This window comes from Bombina bombina, chromosome 2 (genome assembly GCF_027579735.1).
Source record: "Bombina bombina isolate aBomBom1 chromosome 2, aBomBom1.pri, whole genome shotgun sequence".
NCBI lineage: Eukaryota > Metazoa > Chordata > Amphibia > Anura > Bombinatoridae > Bombina > Bombina bombina.
The window spans coordinates 1,014,707,110-1,014,724,274 of record NC_069500.1 but is presented as its reverse complement, the minus strand read 5'-3'; the positions used below and the strand labels follow the sequence as shown (position 1 = coordinate 1,014,724,274).

The 17,165-nt window shown below is 39.8% G+C and overlaps 1 protein-coding gene across 1 annotated transcript in view; it reads right to left on the bottom strand.

Annotated features, from left to right (window-relative positions):
* The window catches only part of USP53 (ubiquitin specific peptidase 53), a 121,437-nt gene that overhangs the window by 74,454 nt on the left and 29,818 nt on the right, over positions 1-17,165 (bottom strand). Inside the window, exons 6-7 of the mRNA XM_053703600.1 lie at positions 2,587-2,692; positions 1,376-1,522 (exon numbers count right to left, since the gene is read on the bottom strand). Coding sequence (XP_053559575.1) covers positions 1,376-1,522; positions 2,587-2,692 — 253 coding nt within the window. The remainder of the gene's footprint in view (positions 1-1,375; positions 1,523-2,586; positions 2,693-17,165) is intronic.

Below are 17,165 nucleotides of genomic sequence, written 5' to 3'. Positions count from 1 at the left end.
ATGACACACAATACTGGTGCAGACCCTCACAGCGTATCTGTGTACGCCACTGAAACAGCAACAACTTTTACAAGAAGAATTTTTGTGAATGGAAAAAAAAGCTTGTAATTGTTATTTAAATGCACCCATCCTTTCATTTCAGTTTTGATCTTCCTATTCCTTTAATTCTACCCAAAGCAAAAATTGTGTCTTTTTTTTAATAACAAAACTTTTATATATTTTATTGGCATTTACGACCTGTGAAAATATTAACTCTTTTCACAACTCCAATTCACCACTGTAACAAGGAGTGTGCTTTACCTCTTATGTCAATATGAACTGTACATACATCTGCAAATCAAAATATATATTACTGAGAGTTTAAAGGCTTTAAAAACACTTATTTTGTATACACATATTTTGCAGTGCAGTGCTTAATTTATAATGCATATGTAAAATGATTGTAATGTTTATTTAAGTAACTGCATAAATGCAATCACAGAAATCACATCATTCAATGATTTTACATCCTAACAAGCTACTGTTGCTCTTACAAACTACAGTTCTATAAGCAGATATAGATGGGTAGAGCTTGACCAATAAAAAAATAAACCATTAGCAAACATGATGTGAATTTGTTTTATAAATGTTTAGATGTGGTTGATATATAATATAATAAGAACAGAATGTTTTGTAAATAAAAGGTGTTTAGCATTAAGATTCCAGATGATAATAGAACAGATCGATCTTATATCCAATCCGCAGTTAGATATAGGAAAATATTTTGCAAAATAGTATCCCTTTATTAAATCAGAACAGATAAATACTCAAAAGCAGTTTGTATATCCATTTAAGGACACAATATATATATACAGGAAGCAGTGTTAAGTGGCGAGTTTGAATTTTAAGTTTTTTGTTGTTTTTTTTTCTCTCTCTGTGCTCCGTCCTCCCCTCCTTCCGGGCACCACCGCCCACCTTTTTCTTTAATTACTTATAACTTAGGACGTAATTTACTTTTTTTCTCTGCCCTTTACTTTTTATATATATGTTTAAGCAGTAATCTTGAAAGGTGAAGGGTAGAAGCACTAAAATTAAACTGTTTTATTTAAAGCATAATTTGTTGAATTCAAAGCTATACAATATGTTTTTTTCAGTATTTGTCATACGGCAAGTTAGTTAGAACATCTATGTTTAAGAAAAGCAATTTGTGAATCTGCCTATGATCTGTAATTTGTTAATGGTTTATAAGTAAAGATATATAAACAAATAATAATAAAAAAAAAGGTGTTTAGCAAGAAGTTCAGAAAATGTGTCCTTTTTGGTCCCATCATATCTAGTGTTGTAAAGAACCTACAGAACCTGAAAGGAAAAAACAAATATCACTAAAATTCCATACCCCAGGTAAATAGAGTTGTGTAGCCAAATTTCGTACAACATCTTCTGTCAAATCAGAGTTGTCAGAATCCCAAACCAGGCCAATTGTCACTATCTCAGGACAATTCATCAATACGCGACGGATTTTGATTTTTTGGCCACAGTTACTCTAAATGAAACAGAAAATATAAAAAAGGTTATTTTGCTACAACTTTGGAGGTTTATAGTGTAAATCTACATTACATAGTTAAAATGCACATTCCGGCCAAAACTAAAACAAGGACATGAGTACATTTTGATTTTGAAGTAGGAGCATTTTTAAAATAAATACTTTGATAAGCTGAAATCAACATATGCTTTCAGTTTTAGACGAAATTGCCATTTACATTGTGGGAACAGTTAGACACAATTTACAGACTGAATTTTTACAAATTACACATGAACATAACAAAAAAACAACTTTCAAATTTACTTCTATTATCTAATTTGTAATGGCTGGGTATCTTTTGTTGAAAAGGATACCTAGATAGGCTCTGGAGCTGCCGATTGGTGACTGCACATTTACGCCTCATGTTATTGGCTCACCCAATGCGTTAACTAGCTCCCAATAGTGCATTGCTGCTTTTTCAACAAAGGATACCAAGAGAATGAAGCAAATTAGACAATATAATTAAATTGGAAAGCCGTTTAAAATTGTATGCTCGATTCTGAATCAAGAAAGAAGAATCTAAGGTTTCATGTCCCTTTGAGACCTCATAGCAGATTCACAGCTATCTAAATTAAATATATTAGAACTCTCCTTTTGTTTGCATTTGTCAATGTGTTGTAACATACTTTGTATAGCCTTGTATATAATTGTCTTTTTTTTTTTATTGGATCCTTATAAATGTAATGCAGCTTTGTATAGCACTGCGTAAACTGTTGGCACTTTATAAATAAGCAATAAAAATAATAATTATAGCTAATTTATTCCCGCTTATCTTCAGGCCTCACAAGAGGGGCCTTTTTTTTGAGTACCAGCACCTTTTCTTGTACAAAAAAAGCTATGTATGTATGTTTAATATTTACACATATACACACACACTTTTTTCACACTATTGAATCAAAACAACCTTCTTTAGCAGTAGTTACCCAACCCCAAATATAAAAAAATAGCGTTTCAGATTTAGAAACATACATGAGCTCTCCTGTGGTTCCAAACAATAACTTTCACAATATCTTTGTTATGCTTACCGGGCATTTACGAAAGTCATCTGCAGTGTTTGCAGCCTGCAACAACTCAGCAAACATTTCTGGCTTGAGGCGCTCATGTCTCTCTAGCATTCTGTCAACTTCATTACTGGAATGAGGGAGGAAGGGAAGGAAAAAAAAGTATTAAATGAGGCATGTTTACCCCAATTAATGTCATTTGAATTTCAGGATACAGAGGCTTTTAAATTTTAAGGTGCACAGGAACATGATTTGTATTATGTGATCTACTGGTAAACTCAATTTAGTCATGTAGTTGCCAATCGCCAGCTGCAATGTAATGTAACATTTTTATATAAACAGGTTTCAAAGATACCTGAAAGTCACTATAAGTAATACAAATGTGAATATAACTCACATAGATAGCCAATATTCAGGTTTGAAAAATTATATTGATACATATACAAATAGCCACCAAAAGCTTAAATCAAAATATTATATACCAAAAAGCAAATTAATTCTCCTAGCTCATGACAAAACATATACACACACCCAACACATAGAAAGTCTGGCACTCTCATGCAAGAACACAGTTAGATTAAAAGCAAAATGGAAGAGTGAATGATTTTGGGATCATCATTGTGAAGCAGATTAGGCTGAAACCAAAACATTATACGCATATATAAGTAAAATGTTTAATTGTAGTGACAAATCATTTAAACACATTACCACTTACACTTGCATCTCCCCACCTTTAAGGGACATATATTTTAAAATTCTCCATTTCTAGAAGAATTTAGACTGAAAATGTGTTGCCATGGTGTCTAGTTATATATACTTTTGCATAATATAGTAACAGTGTGGCTTACAGTGAAATCAGCCAGCTTTAGTATGTCTTGAGCTATTGTATAATGCTTAGCTATGGTCTGTAAAGACTATCTCAAGGTCACATATTATAATCTGTTTTATAAAAAGTGGAATGGAAAGTGGACTTTGAGCAAATTTAGTTTATAAAAATTATTTCCCATGTTCCAAAAAGTTAGTATCAGTTAATAGTTTGAATACATGAATGGAAAGAGGCCTATGCATAAAAAAGATGGTACAGGTATAAATCCCCAGATGCAGAATTCCAAAATCCAAACATTCTGAAATTCAAACTTTTTAATATTAAAAACCCATACATTATGCTTACCAGATCATTTAATTTCCTTCTGTATAAGGAGAGTCCACGGCTTCATTCCTTACTGTTTAAAAATACTGAACCTGGCCACCAAGAGGAGGCAGACACACCCCAGCCAAAGGATTAAATACCTCACCCACTTCCCCCAGTTATTCTGCCGAGGGAACAAGGAACAGTAGGAGAAATATCATGGTATAAAAGGTGCCAGAAGAAAAACATAATTTAGGGGGCCGCCCATCAGAGAAACATGGACGGGAGCCGCGGACTCTCCTTCTACAGAAGGAAATTAAATTATCTGGTAAGCATAATTTATGTTTTCCTTCTTAATATAAGGAGAGTCCACGGCTTCATTCCTTACTGTTGGGAAACAATGATAACGCAAAGAGATACCGAATGGTCCTCCGCTAGACAAAAGGATGGTACTTGAACCAGAATGTCGTCCCAAGTAGGGAGCTACTGCTATACCTTGGGTTCTGGTGACGGCCAGGAGAGCCCCTAGAACCTTTGTAAAGATTCTTGGGGCCGTAGCTAGACCAAACGGAAGTGTAATGAACTGGAAGTGCTGATCCAGGAACGCAAACCTTAGGAACTGGAAGTGGTCCCTGTGGATTGGAAAAAGAAGGTAGGATCCTTCAGATCTATAGTGGTCATGAACTGTCCATCCTGAACAAGAGCAAGAATGGACCTTATTGTCTCCATCTTGAACGAAGGGACATTTAAAAACTTGTTTAATCACTTTAGGTCGAGAATTGGGCGGAAAGTTCCCTCCTTCTTTGGGACCACAAACAGGTTTGAGTAGTATCCCAAACCTCTTTCTGCTATAGGAACCAGAACAATGACCCTGAAGGAGGACAGATCCCGCATGCACCCCAGAAAGGCTTCCCTCTTTTCTGGTTTGAAAGACAGGCTTGAGAGGAGAAATCTGCCCTTGGGTGGATGAGATTTGAAACCTATTTTGTATACCTGAGCTATGACCTCCAGGACCCACAGATCCTGCACATCCCTGGACCAAGCGTCTGAAAACAGAGACAGTCTGCCCCCTACACAATCCAGCTCTAGATTGGGGGCCGCCCCTTCATGCCGACTTGTTCTGCTTGGATTTATTCCAGGATTGAGCTGGCTTCCTCTGGCTTAGAGGAGGACTGCTGACGTTGGGACTTTTCAGAACGAAAGGAATGAAAATTAGATCTTTGTCCCTTAGATTTGTTCTCTTTATCCTGCGGTAGGAAAGCACCCTTGCCCCCTGTAACTGTGGAAATAATGGAGTCCAGGCCTGGACCAAATAAAATGTTTCCCTTAAAATGGGAGGGAAAGTAGTCCAGACTTAGAAGTCATGTCCGCAGACCAGGACTTCAGCCAGAGCGCCCAACGTGTTTGCACTGAGAAACCAGAGATCTTGGCATTCAGGCGAATAATCTGCATGTTTGCATCACAGATAAAAGAATTAGCAATTCTCAAAGCCTTCATTCTTTTTGGGATAACATCAAGGGGACCCTCCACCTCGATAAAATCCGCTAAGGAGTCGCACCAGTAGGCCGCAGCTCCAGCAACCGAAGCAACAGCCGCTGCCGGTTGAAATAAATATCCCATATGCTGAAACATTTTTCTGAGAAAAGTTTCCATCTTCTTATCCCTCGGCTCTCTGAAAGATGAACTATCCTCAAGAGGGATATAAGTACGCTTAGCCAACGTGTAGATAGCGCAATCCACCTTAGGGACGGAACCCCACAACTCCAGCTGAGAGTCCGGGACCGGGAATAATTTTTTAAAGGCAGAAGGGGAAAAGGAAGATCCAATTCTATCCCATTCGTTCTTAAAGGGACATTAAACCCAAAAATTCTTTCATGATTCAGATAGAGGATACAACTTTTTAAAAGTTTCCAATTCACTTCTATTATCAATTTTTTCACTCATGTTATTCTTTGTTGATGTGATACATTGTTGCAAAACTGGTGCTATATAGTGCTGAAGACATGTGCACACTCTTGAGCTTACATTTCTGCTTTTCCACAAAGGATAACAAGAAAACTAAGAATATTTTATAATAAAAGAAAATTAGAAAGTTGTTTAAAATGTTATGTTCTATCTAAATCATGAAAGGAAAAAAAAATGGGTTTTATGACCCTTTAATAATGTTCGCCATTTTTACAGGTACAGGAAAAGTTAGCAGTGCTACCCTGTCCTTGTACACTCGGTCTAATTTAGGAATCAAAGGTTCATCAGGCAACTTGGCCTCTGGAACCTCTAATGTCGACAGAACCTCCTTTAGAAGAAAACGTAAGTGTTCAATTTTAAATCTAAAGGCTGGGTCCTCCGCAACCGGAGGCCTAGAGGTAGCAGACTCCGATCCAGAAATTTCACTCTCTGAAGACTCAGAATGTGACCCATCCTGCGATACTTGAAAGGCAGACAAATCAAGTAAATCACTGGATGTCCCATGGACCGGAGAGCTATGTTTAACCTTTCGCTTGCACTTAGCAGGGCGAGGTAAAGAACTAAGGGCCTCAGACACTGCCGTCTTTAACTGCGTGGTAAAGTCTGGTGGTAAAAGGCTCCCTCCAGAGGGAGGATCAGGCATGCTATGGGAAGCTGCATGTGACAATGGAGATGACTGATGGGTATGCACCTCAAGGGACGGCGAGTCCTCAGAGGTGGACGGCTCAGTAGTACTAAAGGGGTTAACCTTCTTAGACATAATAAACTTGTTGATGCATACAGAACATAGTTGAGAGGGCGGATACACCAAGGCATCCTCACAATATAGACAGGTATTACTATTAGGAATAGAGGGAGTACCCTCAAGCATATCAGGATCCTCCATAGCTTGCACTAACAACAGTAGGATACAAATAAATTATCTTTTAATTTCTCACAAAAACTGCACCTTTATACCCCCAATGACTGGGGCACTCACCACCTCCCAGACCCAGGTAACCAGAGAAGAAGCGACCTCTCCAACAGCTAGCTCGGTCAGGAAAGAGAAAACAAAAAAGTGTGACCACACCCTGCTACGAAAAAAAAAGCGCACCAAACTACAAGCTGTGAAGCATTCAAAGTGAAAGTAAAAACACCTGTATGTTCCATTACCGCATAACAGTCTATGAGCCAAAAAATTAATCACACATAAAGCAGCATAAAATCAAAGTAACACATTTCATTAATCACCACTGTTCAATAAACTCCCTCAGGAGATATTAACCCATGATTCTATAAAGATAAAAGGAGTCACACTGTGACCCTGTTTTCAGCAATTTCAACATAAGTAAAAATTGAAACGATCTTAGCAGAATCTGTGCTGTGGAACAGAAACACAGCCTCTCAAGTGTGACAGTCTTGTAGCATCGCTCCTGACATGGACTCGAGTGAAGAAAGCAGACAGTGAAACTCGTCAACACTGGTTGCTTAAAGTGATGGTAAATTTGCCTCCAGAACTTCACATATTCTGAAAGCTCTTCTTTTAACTAGCATATCGATATCCTTATTTGGTTCCAAAGTCAAATGTACTTTTAATACTCAGCGTTTTTGTCAGGCTATAATGCATAGTTTAATGCAGCCTCTCTCAACAATTTTGCTTGGGCTTCTTTGACTGACAGCTCTTTCAGCCAATCAGAGCCTCACCATGCGCCCCATGTAAATTAATCATAGCACGCTCCCGTGCTTGGAACGCTGCCTAGAAGTTGAACTGCACACGCGTAACTCCCTATGCTATTTGCGCAACAGAAACAGTGATTACTGTTTTCAGCATCACTGTTTCTGTTGCGCAAATAGCGTAGGGAGTTGCGGGTGTTCTGCAGTTCAACTTCTAAGCAGCGTTCCAAGCACGGGAGCATGCTATGATTAATTTACATGGGGCGCATGGTGGTTTACCATCACTTTAAGGAGCGGTTTGTAGGCAGTCTGGATGGGTTTACAGAAAGACTCTACCTGCATCTCCAGACTCTAACTTTCGTCAATGCTCTCACTGAGAGGCTTACAAGACTACTTTAAACTCCAGTTCCATATCGAAAGGCATATAACCCTCCTGAGGAACAACTCCGAAATCTTCTGACACTTCTCTGCCTTCGTCCTGTGACGAAAGGCAAAGAATTCATGGGGGATGGGGGAAGTGGGAGAGGTATTTAAGCTTTTGGCTGGGGTGTCTTTGCCTCCTCCTGGTGGCCAGGTTCAGTATTTCCCAACAGTAAGGAATAAAGCCGTGAACTCTCCTTATATTAAAGGAAAACCACATAACCAAAAATTCCATCCCCCCCTAGGCTATATTTAAAAAAAAAAAAAAAAATTTGATTACAGTAATGTACTTTCTTTCTAATGGTACTATGTATACAAAAGTATTAAAATGATATAAAAACTACCTTTAGCTTGCATGTATAAGCTGTATAATGACATGTAAATATTGCCATTATAAATGACATAAGACAATGTTGTTTACACTTGGTTTCATCCCCTCTCCAAACTCTCCCAATTTTTCAGATGCAAATATTCCAAAAAACAAACTATTACGAAATCAAAACCTTTTCCGATCCTAAGCATTTTGGATAAAGGGTTTTCTACCTGTATTTCCTTGTTATTATAATCTTTACATCACTCATGTGGAAAAGGATATTAAACATTGCATCCAAACAGGGATACTAAAAAGATTAACCACATTCACCATCTAAATAACAAGGAAATAGGATTAGGAGGATAATCTGCCAAGAAGCAAGCCGACTGAAAAACGAACCTAGTTTGATGGGACTAAAGTAATTTGGGAAATATTGATCTGAGATCCAAGAGTATTAATCACCTTGACAAGCTGCCAGCTCTGCTGAGAAGCCGTAGACAAGGATTAAATCCAGACAAGGAGTCGCAAAGATATGGAAACTGATCTTTGCTAGTATCATGGCAAAGATAATTGGAGCTGGAGACAACTCAAAGACAAAAGCCACAAAATAGAAAACAGAATTTATGTTTACCTGATAAATTACTTTCTCCAACGGTGTGTCCGGTCCACGGCGTCATCCTTACTTGTGGGATATTCTCTTCCCCAACAGGAAATGGCAAAGAGCCCAGCAAAGCTGGTCACATGATCCCTCCTAGGCTCCGCCTACCCCAGTCATTCGACCGACGTTAAGGAGGAATATTTGCATAGGAGAAACCATATGGTACCGTGGTGACTGTAGTTAAAGAAAATAAATTATCAGACCTGATTAAAAAAACCAGGGCGGGCCGTGGACCGGACACACCGTTGGAGAAAGTAATTTATCAGGTAAACATAAATTCTGTTTTCTCCAACATAGGTGTGTCCGGTCCACGGCGTCATCCTTACTTGTGGGAACCAATACCAAAGCTTTAGGACACGGATGAAGGGAGGGAGCAAATCAGGTCACCTAAATGGAAGGCACCACGGTTTGCAAAACCTTTCTCCCAAAAATAGCCTCAGAAGAAGCAAAAGTATCAAACTTGTAAAATTTGGTAAAAGTGTGCAGTGAAGACCAAGTCGCTGCCCTACATATCTGATCAACAGAAGCCTCGTTCTTGAAGGCCCATGTGGAAGCCACAGCCCTAGTGGAATGAGCTGTGATTCTTTCGGGAGGCTGCCGTCCGGCAGTCTCGTAAGCCAATCTGATGATGCTTTTAATCCAAAAAGAGAGAGAGGTAGAAGTTGCTTTTTGACCTCTCCTTTTACCGGAATAAACAACAAACAAGGAAGATGTTTGTCTAAAATCCTTTGTAGCATCTAAATAGAATTTTAGAGCGCGAACAACATCCAAATTGTGCAACAAACGTTCCTTCTTTGAAACTGGTTTCGGACACAGAGAAGGTACGATAATCTCCTGGTTAATGTTTTTGTTAGAAACAACTTTTGGAAGAAACCCAGGTTTAGTACGTAAAACCACCTTATCTGCATGGAACACCAGATAAGGAGGAGAACACTGCAGAGCAGATAATTCTGAAACTCTTCTAGCAGAAGAAATTGCAACTAAAAACAAAACTTTCCAAGATAATAACTTAATATCAACGGAATGTAAGGGTTCAAACGGAACCCCCTGAAGAACTGAAAGAACTAAATTGAGACTCCAAGGAGGAGTCAAAGGTTTGTAAACAGGCTTAATTCTAACCAGAGCCTGAACAAAGGCTTGAACATCTGGCACAGCTGCCAGCTTTTTGTGAAGTAACACAGACAAGGCAGAAATCTGTCCCTTCAGGGAACTTGCAGATAATCCTTTTTCCAATCCTTCTTGAAGGAAGGATAGAATCTTAGGAATCTTAACCTTGTCCCAAGGGAATCCTTTAGATTCACACCAACAGATATATTTTTTCCAAATTTTGTGGTAAATCTTTCTAGTTACAGGCTTTCTGGCCTGAACAAGAGTATCGATAACAGAATCTGAGAACCCTCGCTTCGATAAGATCAAGCGTTCAATCTCCAAGCAGTCAGCTGGAGTGAAACCAGGTTCGGATGTTCGAACGGACCCTGAACAAGAAGGTCTCGTCTCAAAGGTAGCTTCCAAGGTGGAGCCAATGACATATTCACCAGATCTGCATACCAAGTCCTGCGTGGCCACGCAGGAGCTATCAAGATCACCGACGCCCTCTCCTGATTGATCCTGGCTACCAGCCTGGGGATGAGAGGAAACGGCGGGAACACATAAGCTAGTTTGAAGGTCCAAGGTGCTACTAGTGCATCCACTAGAGCCGCCTTGGGATCCCTGGATCTGGACCCGTAGCAAGGAACTTTGAAGTTCTGACGAGAGGCCATCAGATCCATGTCTGGAATGCCCCACAGCTGAGTGACTTGGGCAAAGATTTCCGGATGGAGTTCCCACTCCCCCGGATGCAATGTCTGACGACTCAGAAAATCCGCTTCCCAATTTTCCACTCCTGGGATGTGGATAGCGGACAGGTGGCAGGAGTGAGACTCCGCCCATAGAATGATTTTGGTCACTTCTTCCATCGCTAGGGAACTCCTTGTTCCCCCCTGATGGTTGATGTACGCAACAGTTGTCATGTTGTCTGATTGAAACCGTATGAACTTGGCCCTCGCTGAGGCCAAGCCTTGAGAGCATTGAATATCGCTCTCAGTTCCAGAATATTTATCGGTAGAAGAGATTCTTCCCGAGACCAAAGACCCTGAGCTTTCAGGGATCCCCAGACCGCGCCCCAGCCCATCAGACTGGCGTCGGTCGTGACAATGACCCACTCTGGTCTGCGGAATGTCATCCCTTGTGACAGGTTGTCCAGGGACAGCCACCAACGGAGTGAGTCTCTGGTCCTCTGATTTACTTGTATCTTCGGAGACAAGTCTGTATAATCCCCATTCCACTGACTGAGCATGCACAGTTGTAATGGTCTTAGATGAATGCGCGCAAAAGGAACTATGTCCATTGCCGCTACCATCAACCCGATCACTTCCATGCACTGAGCTATGGAAGGAAGAGGAACGGAATGAAGTATCCGACAAGAGTCTAGAAGCTTTGTTTTTCTGGCCTCTGTCAGAAATATCCTCATTTCTAAGGAGTCTATTATTGTTCCCAAGAAGGGAACCCTTGTTGACGGAGATAGAGAACTCTTTTCCACGTTCACTTTCCATCCGTGAGATCTGAGAAAGGCCAGGACTATGTCCGTGTGAGCCTTTGCTTGAGGAAGGGACGACGCTTGAATCAGAATGTCGTCCAAGTAAGGTACTACAGCAATGCCCCTTGGTCTTAGCACAGCTAGAAGGGACCCTAGTACCTTTGTGAAAATCCTTGGAGCAGTGGCTAATCCGAAAGGAAGCGCCACAAACTGGTAATGCTTGTCCAGGAATGCGAACCTTAGGAACCGATGATGTTCCTTGTGGATAGGAATATGTAGATACGCATCCTTTAAATCCACCGTGGTCATGAATTGACCTTCCTGGATGGAAGGAAGAATAGTTCGAATGGTTTCCATCTTGAACGATGGAACCTTGAGAAACTTGTTTAAGATCTTGAGATCTAAGATTGGTCTGAACGTTCCCTCTTTTTTGGGAACTATGAACAGATTGGAGTAGAACCCCATCCCTTGTTCTCTTAATGGAACAGGATGAATCACTCCCATTTTTAACAGGTCTTCTACACAATGTAAGAATGCCTGTCTTTTTATGTGGTCTGAAGACAACTGAGACCTGTGGAACCTCCCCCTTGGGGGAAGCCCCTTGAATTCCAGAAGATAACCTTGGGAGACTATTTCTAGCGCCCAAGGATCCAGAACATCTCTTGCCCAAGCCTGAGCGAAGAGAGAGAGTCTGCCCCCCACCAGATCCGGTCCCGGATCGGGGGCCAACATTTCATGCTGTCTTGGTAGCAGTGGCAGGTTTCTTGGCCTGCTTTCCCTTGTTCCAGCCTTGCATTGGTCTCCAAGCTGGCTTGGCTTGAGAAGTATTACCCTCTTGCTTAGAGGACGTAGCACTTTGGGCTGGTCCGTTTCTACGAAAGGGACGAAAATTAGGTTTATTTTTTGCCTTGAAAGGCCGATCCTGAGGAAGGGCGTGGCCCTTACCCCCAGTGATATCAGAGATAATCTCTTTCAAGTCAGGGCCAAACAGCGTTTTCCCCTTGAAAGGAATGTTAAGTAGCTTGTTCTTGGAAGACGCATCAGCCGACCAAGATTTCAACCAAAGCGCTCTGCGCGCCACAATAGCAAACCCAGAATTCTTAGCCGCTAACCTAGCCAATTGCAAAGTGGCGTCTAGGGTAAAAGAATTAGCCAATTTGAGAGCATTGATTCTGTCCATAATCTCCTCATAAGGAGGAGAATCACTATCGACCGCCTTTATCAGCTCATCGAACCAGAAACATGCGGCTGTAGCGACAGGGACAACGCATGAAATTGGTTGTAGAAGGTAACCCTGCTGAACAAACATCTTTTTAAGCAAACCTTCTAATTTTTTATCCATAGGATCTTTGAAAGCACAACTATCCTCTATGGGTATAGTGGTGCGTTTGTTTAAAGTGGAAACCGCTCCCTCGACCTTGGGGACTGTCTGCCATAAGTCCTTTCTGGGGTCGACCATAGGAAACAATTTTTTAAATATGGGGGGAGGGACGAAAGGAATACCGGGCCTTTCCCATTCTTTATTAACAATGTCCGCCACCCGCTTGGGTATAGGAAAAGCTTCTGGGAGCCCCGGCACCTCTAGGAACTTGTCCATTTTACATAGTTTCTCTGGGATGACCAACTTGTCACAATCATCCAGAGTGGATAATACCTCCTTAAGCAGAATGCGGAGATGTTCCAACTTAAATTTAAATGTAATCACATCAGGTTCAGCTTGTTGAGAAATGTTCCCTGAATCAGTAATTTCTCCCTCAGACAAAACCTCCCTGGCCCCATCAGACCCCAAATAAAATGATTCCTCAAGGCTAAATATGTGTTAATAATGAATCGATTTAGCCCAGAAAAAGTCTACAGTCTTAATAAGCCCTTGTGAAGCCCTTATTTACGATCGTAATAAACATGGCTTACCGGATCCCATAGGGAAAATGACAGCTTCCAGCATTACATCGTCTTGTTAGAATGTGTCATACCTCAAGCAGCAAGAGACTGCTCACTGTTCCCCCAACTGAAGTTAATTGCTCTCAACAGTCCTGTGTGGAACAGCCATGGATTTTAGTGACGGTTGCTAAAATCATTTTCCTCATACAAACAGAAATCTTCATCTCTTTTCTGTTTCTGAGTAAATAGTACATACCAGCACTATTTCAAAATAACAAACTCTTGATTGAATAATAAAAACTACAGTTAAACACTAAAAAACTCTAAGCCATCTCCGTGGAGATGTTGCCTGTACAACGGCAAAGAGAATGACTGGGGTAGGCGGAGCCTAGGAGGGATCATGTGACCAGCTTTGCTGGGCTCTTTGCCATTTCCTGTTGGGGAAGAGAATATCCCACAAGTAAGGATGACGCCGTGGACCGGACACACCTATGTTGGAGAAATGTAATTTGTTCACCACAAAATGGAAAAATAACTATTTTGACGAATAGGAACACAAAGATCAGACTCATTCAAAACCACAATAGTCATAAACTGAAAAGGTCTAACACTGGCCATAAGATGCCCTCTTATTGCAGAAAACAATGCTGCCCCGTTTGTTAGGTCCCAGAGGACCTGAGAAAGAAAGAATCTGGAGGGGAAGAATGGCTGAAACCAAATCTGTATCTCAGGGAAAACAGAACAAAAAAAATTCAACATCAGATTTTTTTTATATCAGACCAAAACCTAAAAAAGAGACTGGGAGAAAACTGCCTGAACATCAGTTCACACTTGTTCTTGCAGCCCTGGTAAAAGAAGAGCTCTTAACATCTATAACAAACTCTGACACCAGAGTTTTAAGGCGGATTCCAGAAGGGATGTGAACTCAGGATTATTATAATGCAATCTTATAAGTATTTAAAAAAAAAAAAAAAGTTTATAATGCAGTGTTACACTGACAACTGCACAAATCCATAAAAAAAAAAACCACATAATTTTTGCAAAAAGTAAATCTCTTAGATAGCTACTACTTTGTTAATGTTAAGCATTTATAAAAAATGAGGCTTATATTGGAGCTGTCAACTGTATATGTATAAAGGTAGCAATAAGAATTACCTAAATTTGAAGCCGCAACCAGTTGCCCAGGAAAGGAACAACGTTTTTTTAATCAGAACACAGAATAATTATTTGTAGAAAAGCAAGAGGTCAGAGCCAGAGATGCATATAAATCAAGGGGTGAGGCAGATACGCAATTCAGGGCAAAGTTCCATAATTCCAAACAATACATAACATAATAGCCAAACAATCAGTCCAGAAGGTGCATATCTCAGTAAAGGGTTTAAACAAGTAGTGTAATCCAAAAGTTTTACCAAGGCTAGTGTCCAGGTCGGAAACAGGTACACTGAACAGGAGTCTGAGAGGGCCCTTTAAACACCTCCGATTCAATCTTAGTGTCAAAAACAAGGCTAGAGGCCATAATTACAAAGGAAATAAAAGAGGAGCAGTAAATAGCGCACATATCTTTTACGAATGAAGTCTAGGAAACTCTATTCTTATACTACTCAGAGCAGCCCCTGTACATCTAAAGCAGCTTTCCTAGTTCATCAGATACTGCAATCTTTAGCACCCTGAAACAGGCAGACATCCCTACTAGAAGTGCAGCTCTGGCCGCACAGAGATAAAAGCTGAAGAAAGTGCAGCAAGGCTCTGGCTGCGCTGTGAAGACACTCAGGTAACTGCAGGGCAGCTCTGGCTGAGCTTTGAAACCTTACACTGTGTGTATCAAGGATTCCAGCCATTTGTAAACAGGAGGAGATTTAATCCACAAGTCGTCATGGTTATACGTTGGTCCAGCCAAAATTAAAGCCTTATCTACTTTGGTGGATTGGCTATCACGACAGACCAGGAACTAGACTGGCCTTTTTAATTTTAAGATTATTGAAGCACAAGTTCTAGTTGAAGATGAAAAAAATATTGATGACGCCATGCTAACAATGTAAGGACTGCAGTTCATTAGATATCCGTTAACACTCAGGAATCTGGTAGAACACAAGATGCCACAAGATGCCTATCAATCAGTGTCCATCTGCTAGGAAATAGGATCATCGCAGATGTTTATCTAAATCAGGAAATTAGCTGAATAAGGTGTAGAAGCAGGACATCCTTATTTGCTATGACTAAACGGTTATAATTAATAATTGGAACAATTTTTGCAGTTTCTAAAATTTGTTCTAAAGGCAAAACTATGAAATAATACAATGGATCTGCAAAGAAGGTTAAAGAAAAAAAATATCTGCTTCTGCCTGGAACCCTGGGCCCAAATAACATGGTACAAAGTCAGATTGAGTCACAATTCAAAAGAGACTGCAATTTAAATAATACATTAACATGCAAAAATACTCCCACATCACTGTAACTGCACATTATTTATCTAGTGGCTGAAAAAAAGCTTTTACCGACAAAGGTTTATGTCTCTGACTCATTTGATATTCAGAGAATTAAATATTTTCAGGACACTCACGTTTGAAACAGTTGCTTTGTAGTTTGTTTTTTGCAAAGAGATTGAGTGTTTTTATAATTTCAAAGATATAAACCTTTTTGTAAATGTTAAAATATGTAATGCAAACATGCAGTACAGCCATCTCTCTAGACTTTACAGCGAGTTCAGTTCATTTTACTCTGCAGCACAACACTGACTCTGGCTGGTAGTTCACATTGGTAGGAGTAGGTCCGCACTTGGTATCGTTATTTCCTTACATTTGATAATACTTCCAAAAAAATTAAATGTATTTACATGACCAGAACTACAGAATATGTTTCTCTATCATTATACAGCCTGCTAAAAAAAATATTTATATCTATACAACCTACCTTGGGGTTCTAGTACCACTTATATGCTGATGATGCCTAAATCTATCTTTTCTATCCTAATATCTCCCCCTCTTTAAAATTTCCTTTTGGATGCTTTTGCACTAACCCCATCTCAATCTGTCTAAAACTGAGCTGCTTCTTATTCCCCCCTCTACTAGAGTTAGCTACTTAACCTTTATGTTGTCATTTGTATTCCCACCTGTACTAAAAAATGTAATACTTTAGTAATGGTTATAGAAAAGCTAAGTAAACAAGATTTATAAATAAAAGCACCTTTCCAGTAGGGGTTTGGACAAACAGGTACTAAAATGCCAATTTGGCATTATTCTCTCAAAAGGTATTGGTCTCACTGTGTATATTGATGTGCAAATAACAGATAAGCTACTTAGCTCATTTCACTGGGTTGTGGTTTCAATTAACAGTAATGTCTATTTCCTATTGAAAAAAAAACAAAAACTAAAAAAGTATCATTTTCAAATAAAGGTTATACTCTACAGCTGGTATAACAAGTAATTGAAAACATATTAAAAGGAAAACCAATTATACAATATACTGTCTTTTTACGTTTAACTACGTTTGTAACCCGTCTGCCACCAAAAACACAAAAATAGTTTATGCTTACCTGAAAAAATTAGTCCTGGGAATTACACTCCCCTGACACTAGGAGGAGGCAACTATTCCCAAGACCCAAGAGCTCTATGAAACACCCCCACCTTACTGGTAAACTAGTCTGATGTATAGCCAAGCAAAAAAAGAGGTAGGAAAATAAATAATGGCCAAATAAACAGAGCAGGGTAAAAAGATGTACACAAAAATATACAAACACCAAAAAAACAGGGTGGGGTCTTAAGGACTCAAAAAATTAATTTATCAAGTGGTAAGAGTCCTCAAAACAGCCTCATCTTGATGAAAAATAAGTTGAGGATCACAAGAGAGAGCAGACAACTCAGAAACTCTTCTAGCAGAAGAGATCACCAAATGAAACAAAACCTTCAAATAAGCTAAAAATCCACCTTATGCATAGGTTCAAATAGAGGAGACTGCAAAACTTTCAATCACATGTTTAGTTCTAGCCAAAGCTTAAACAAAACCATAGATG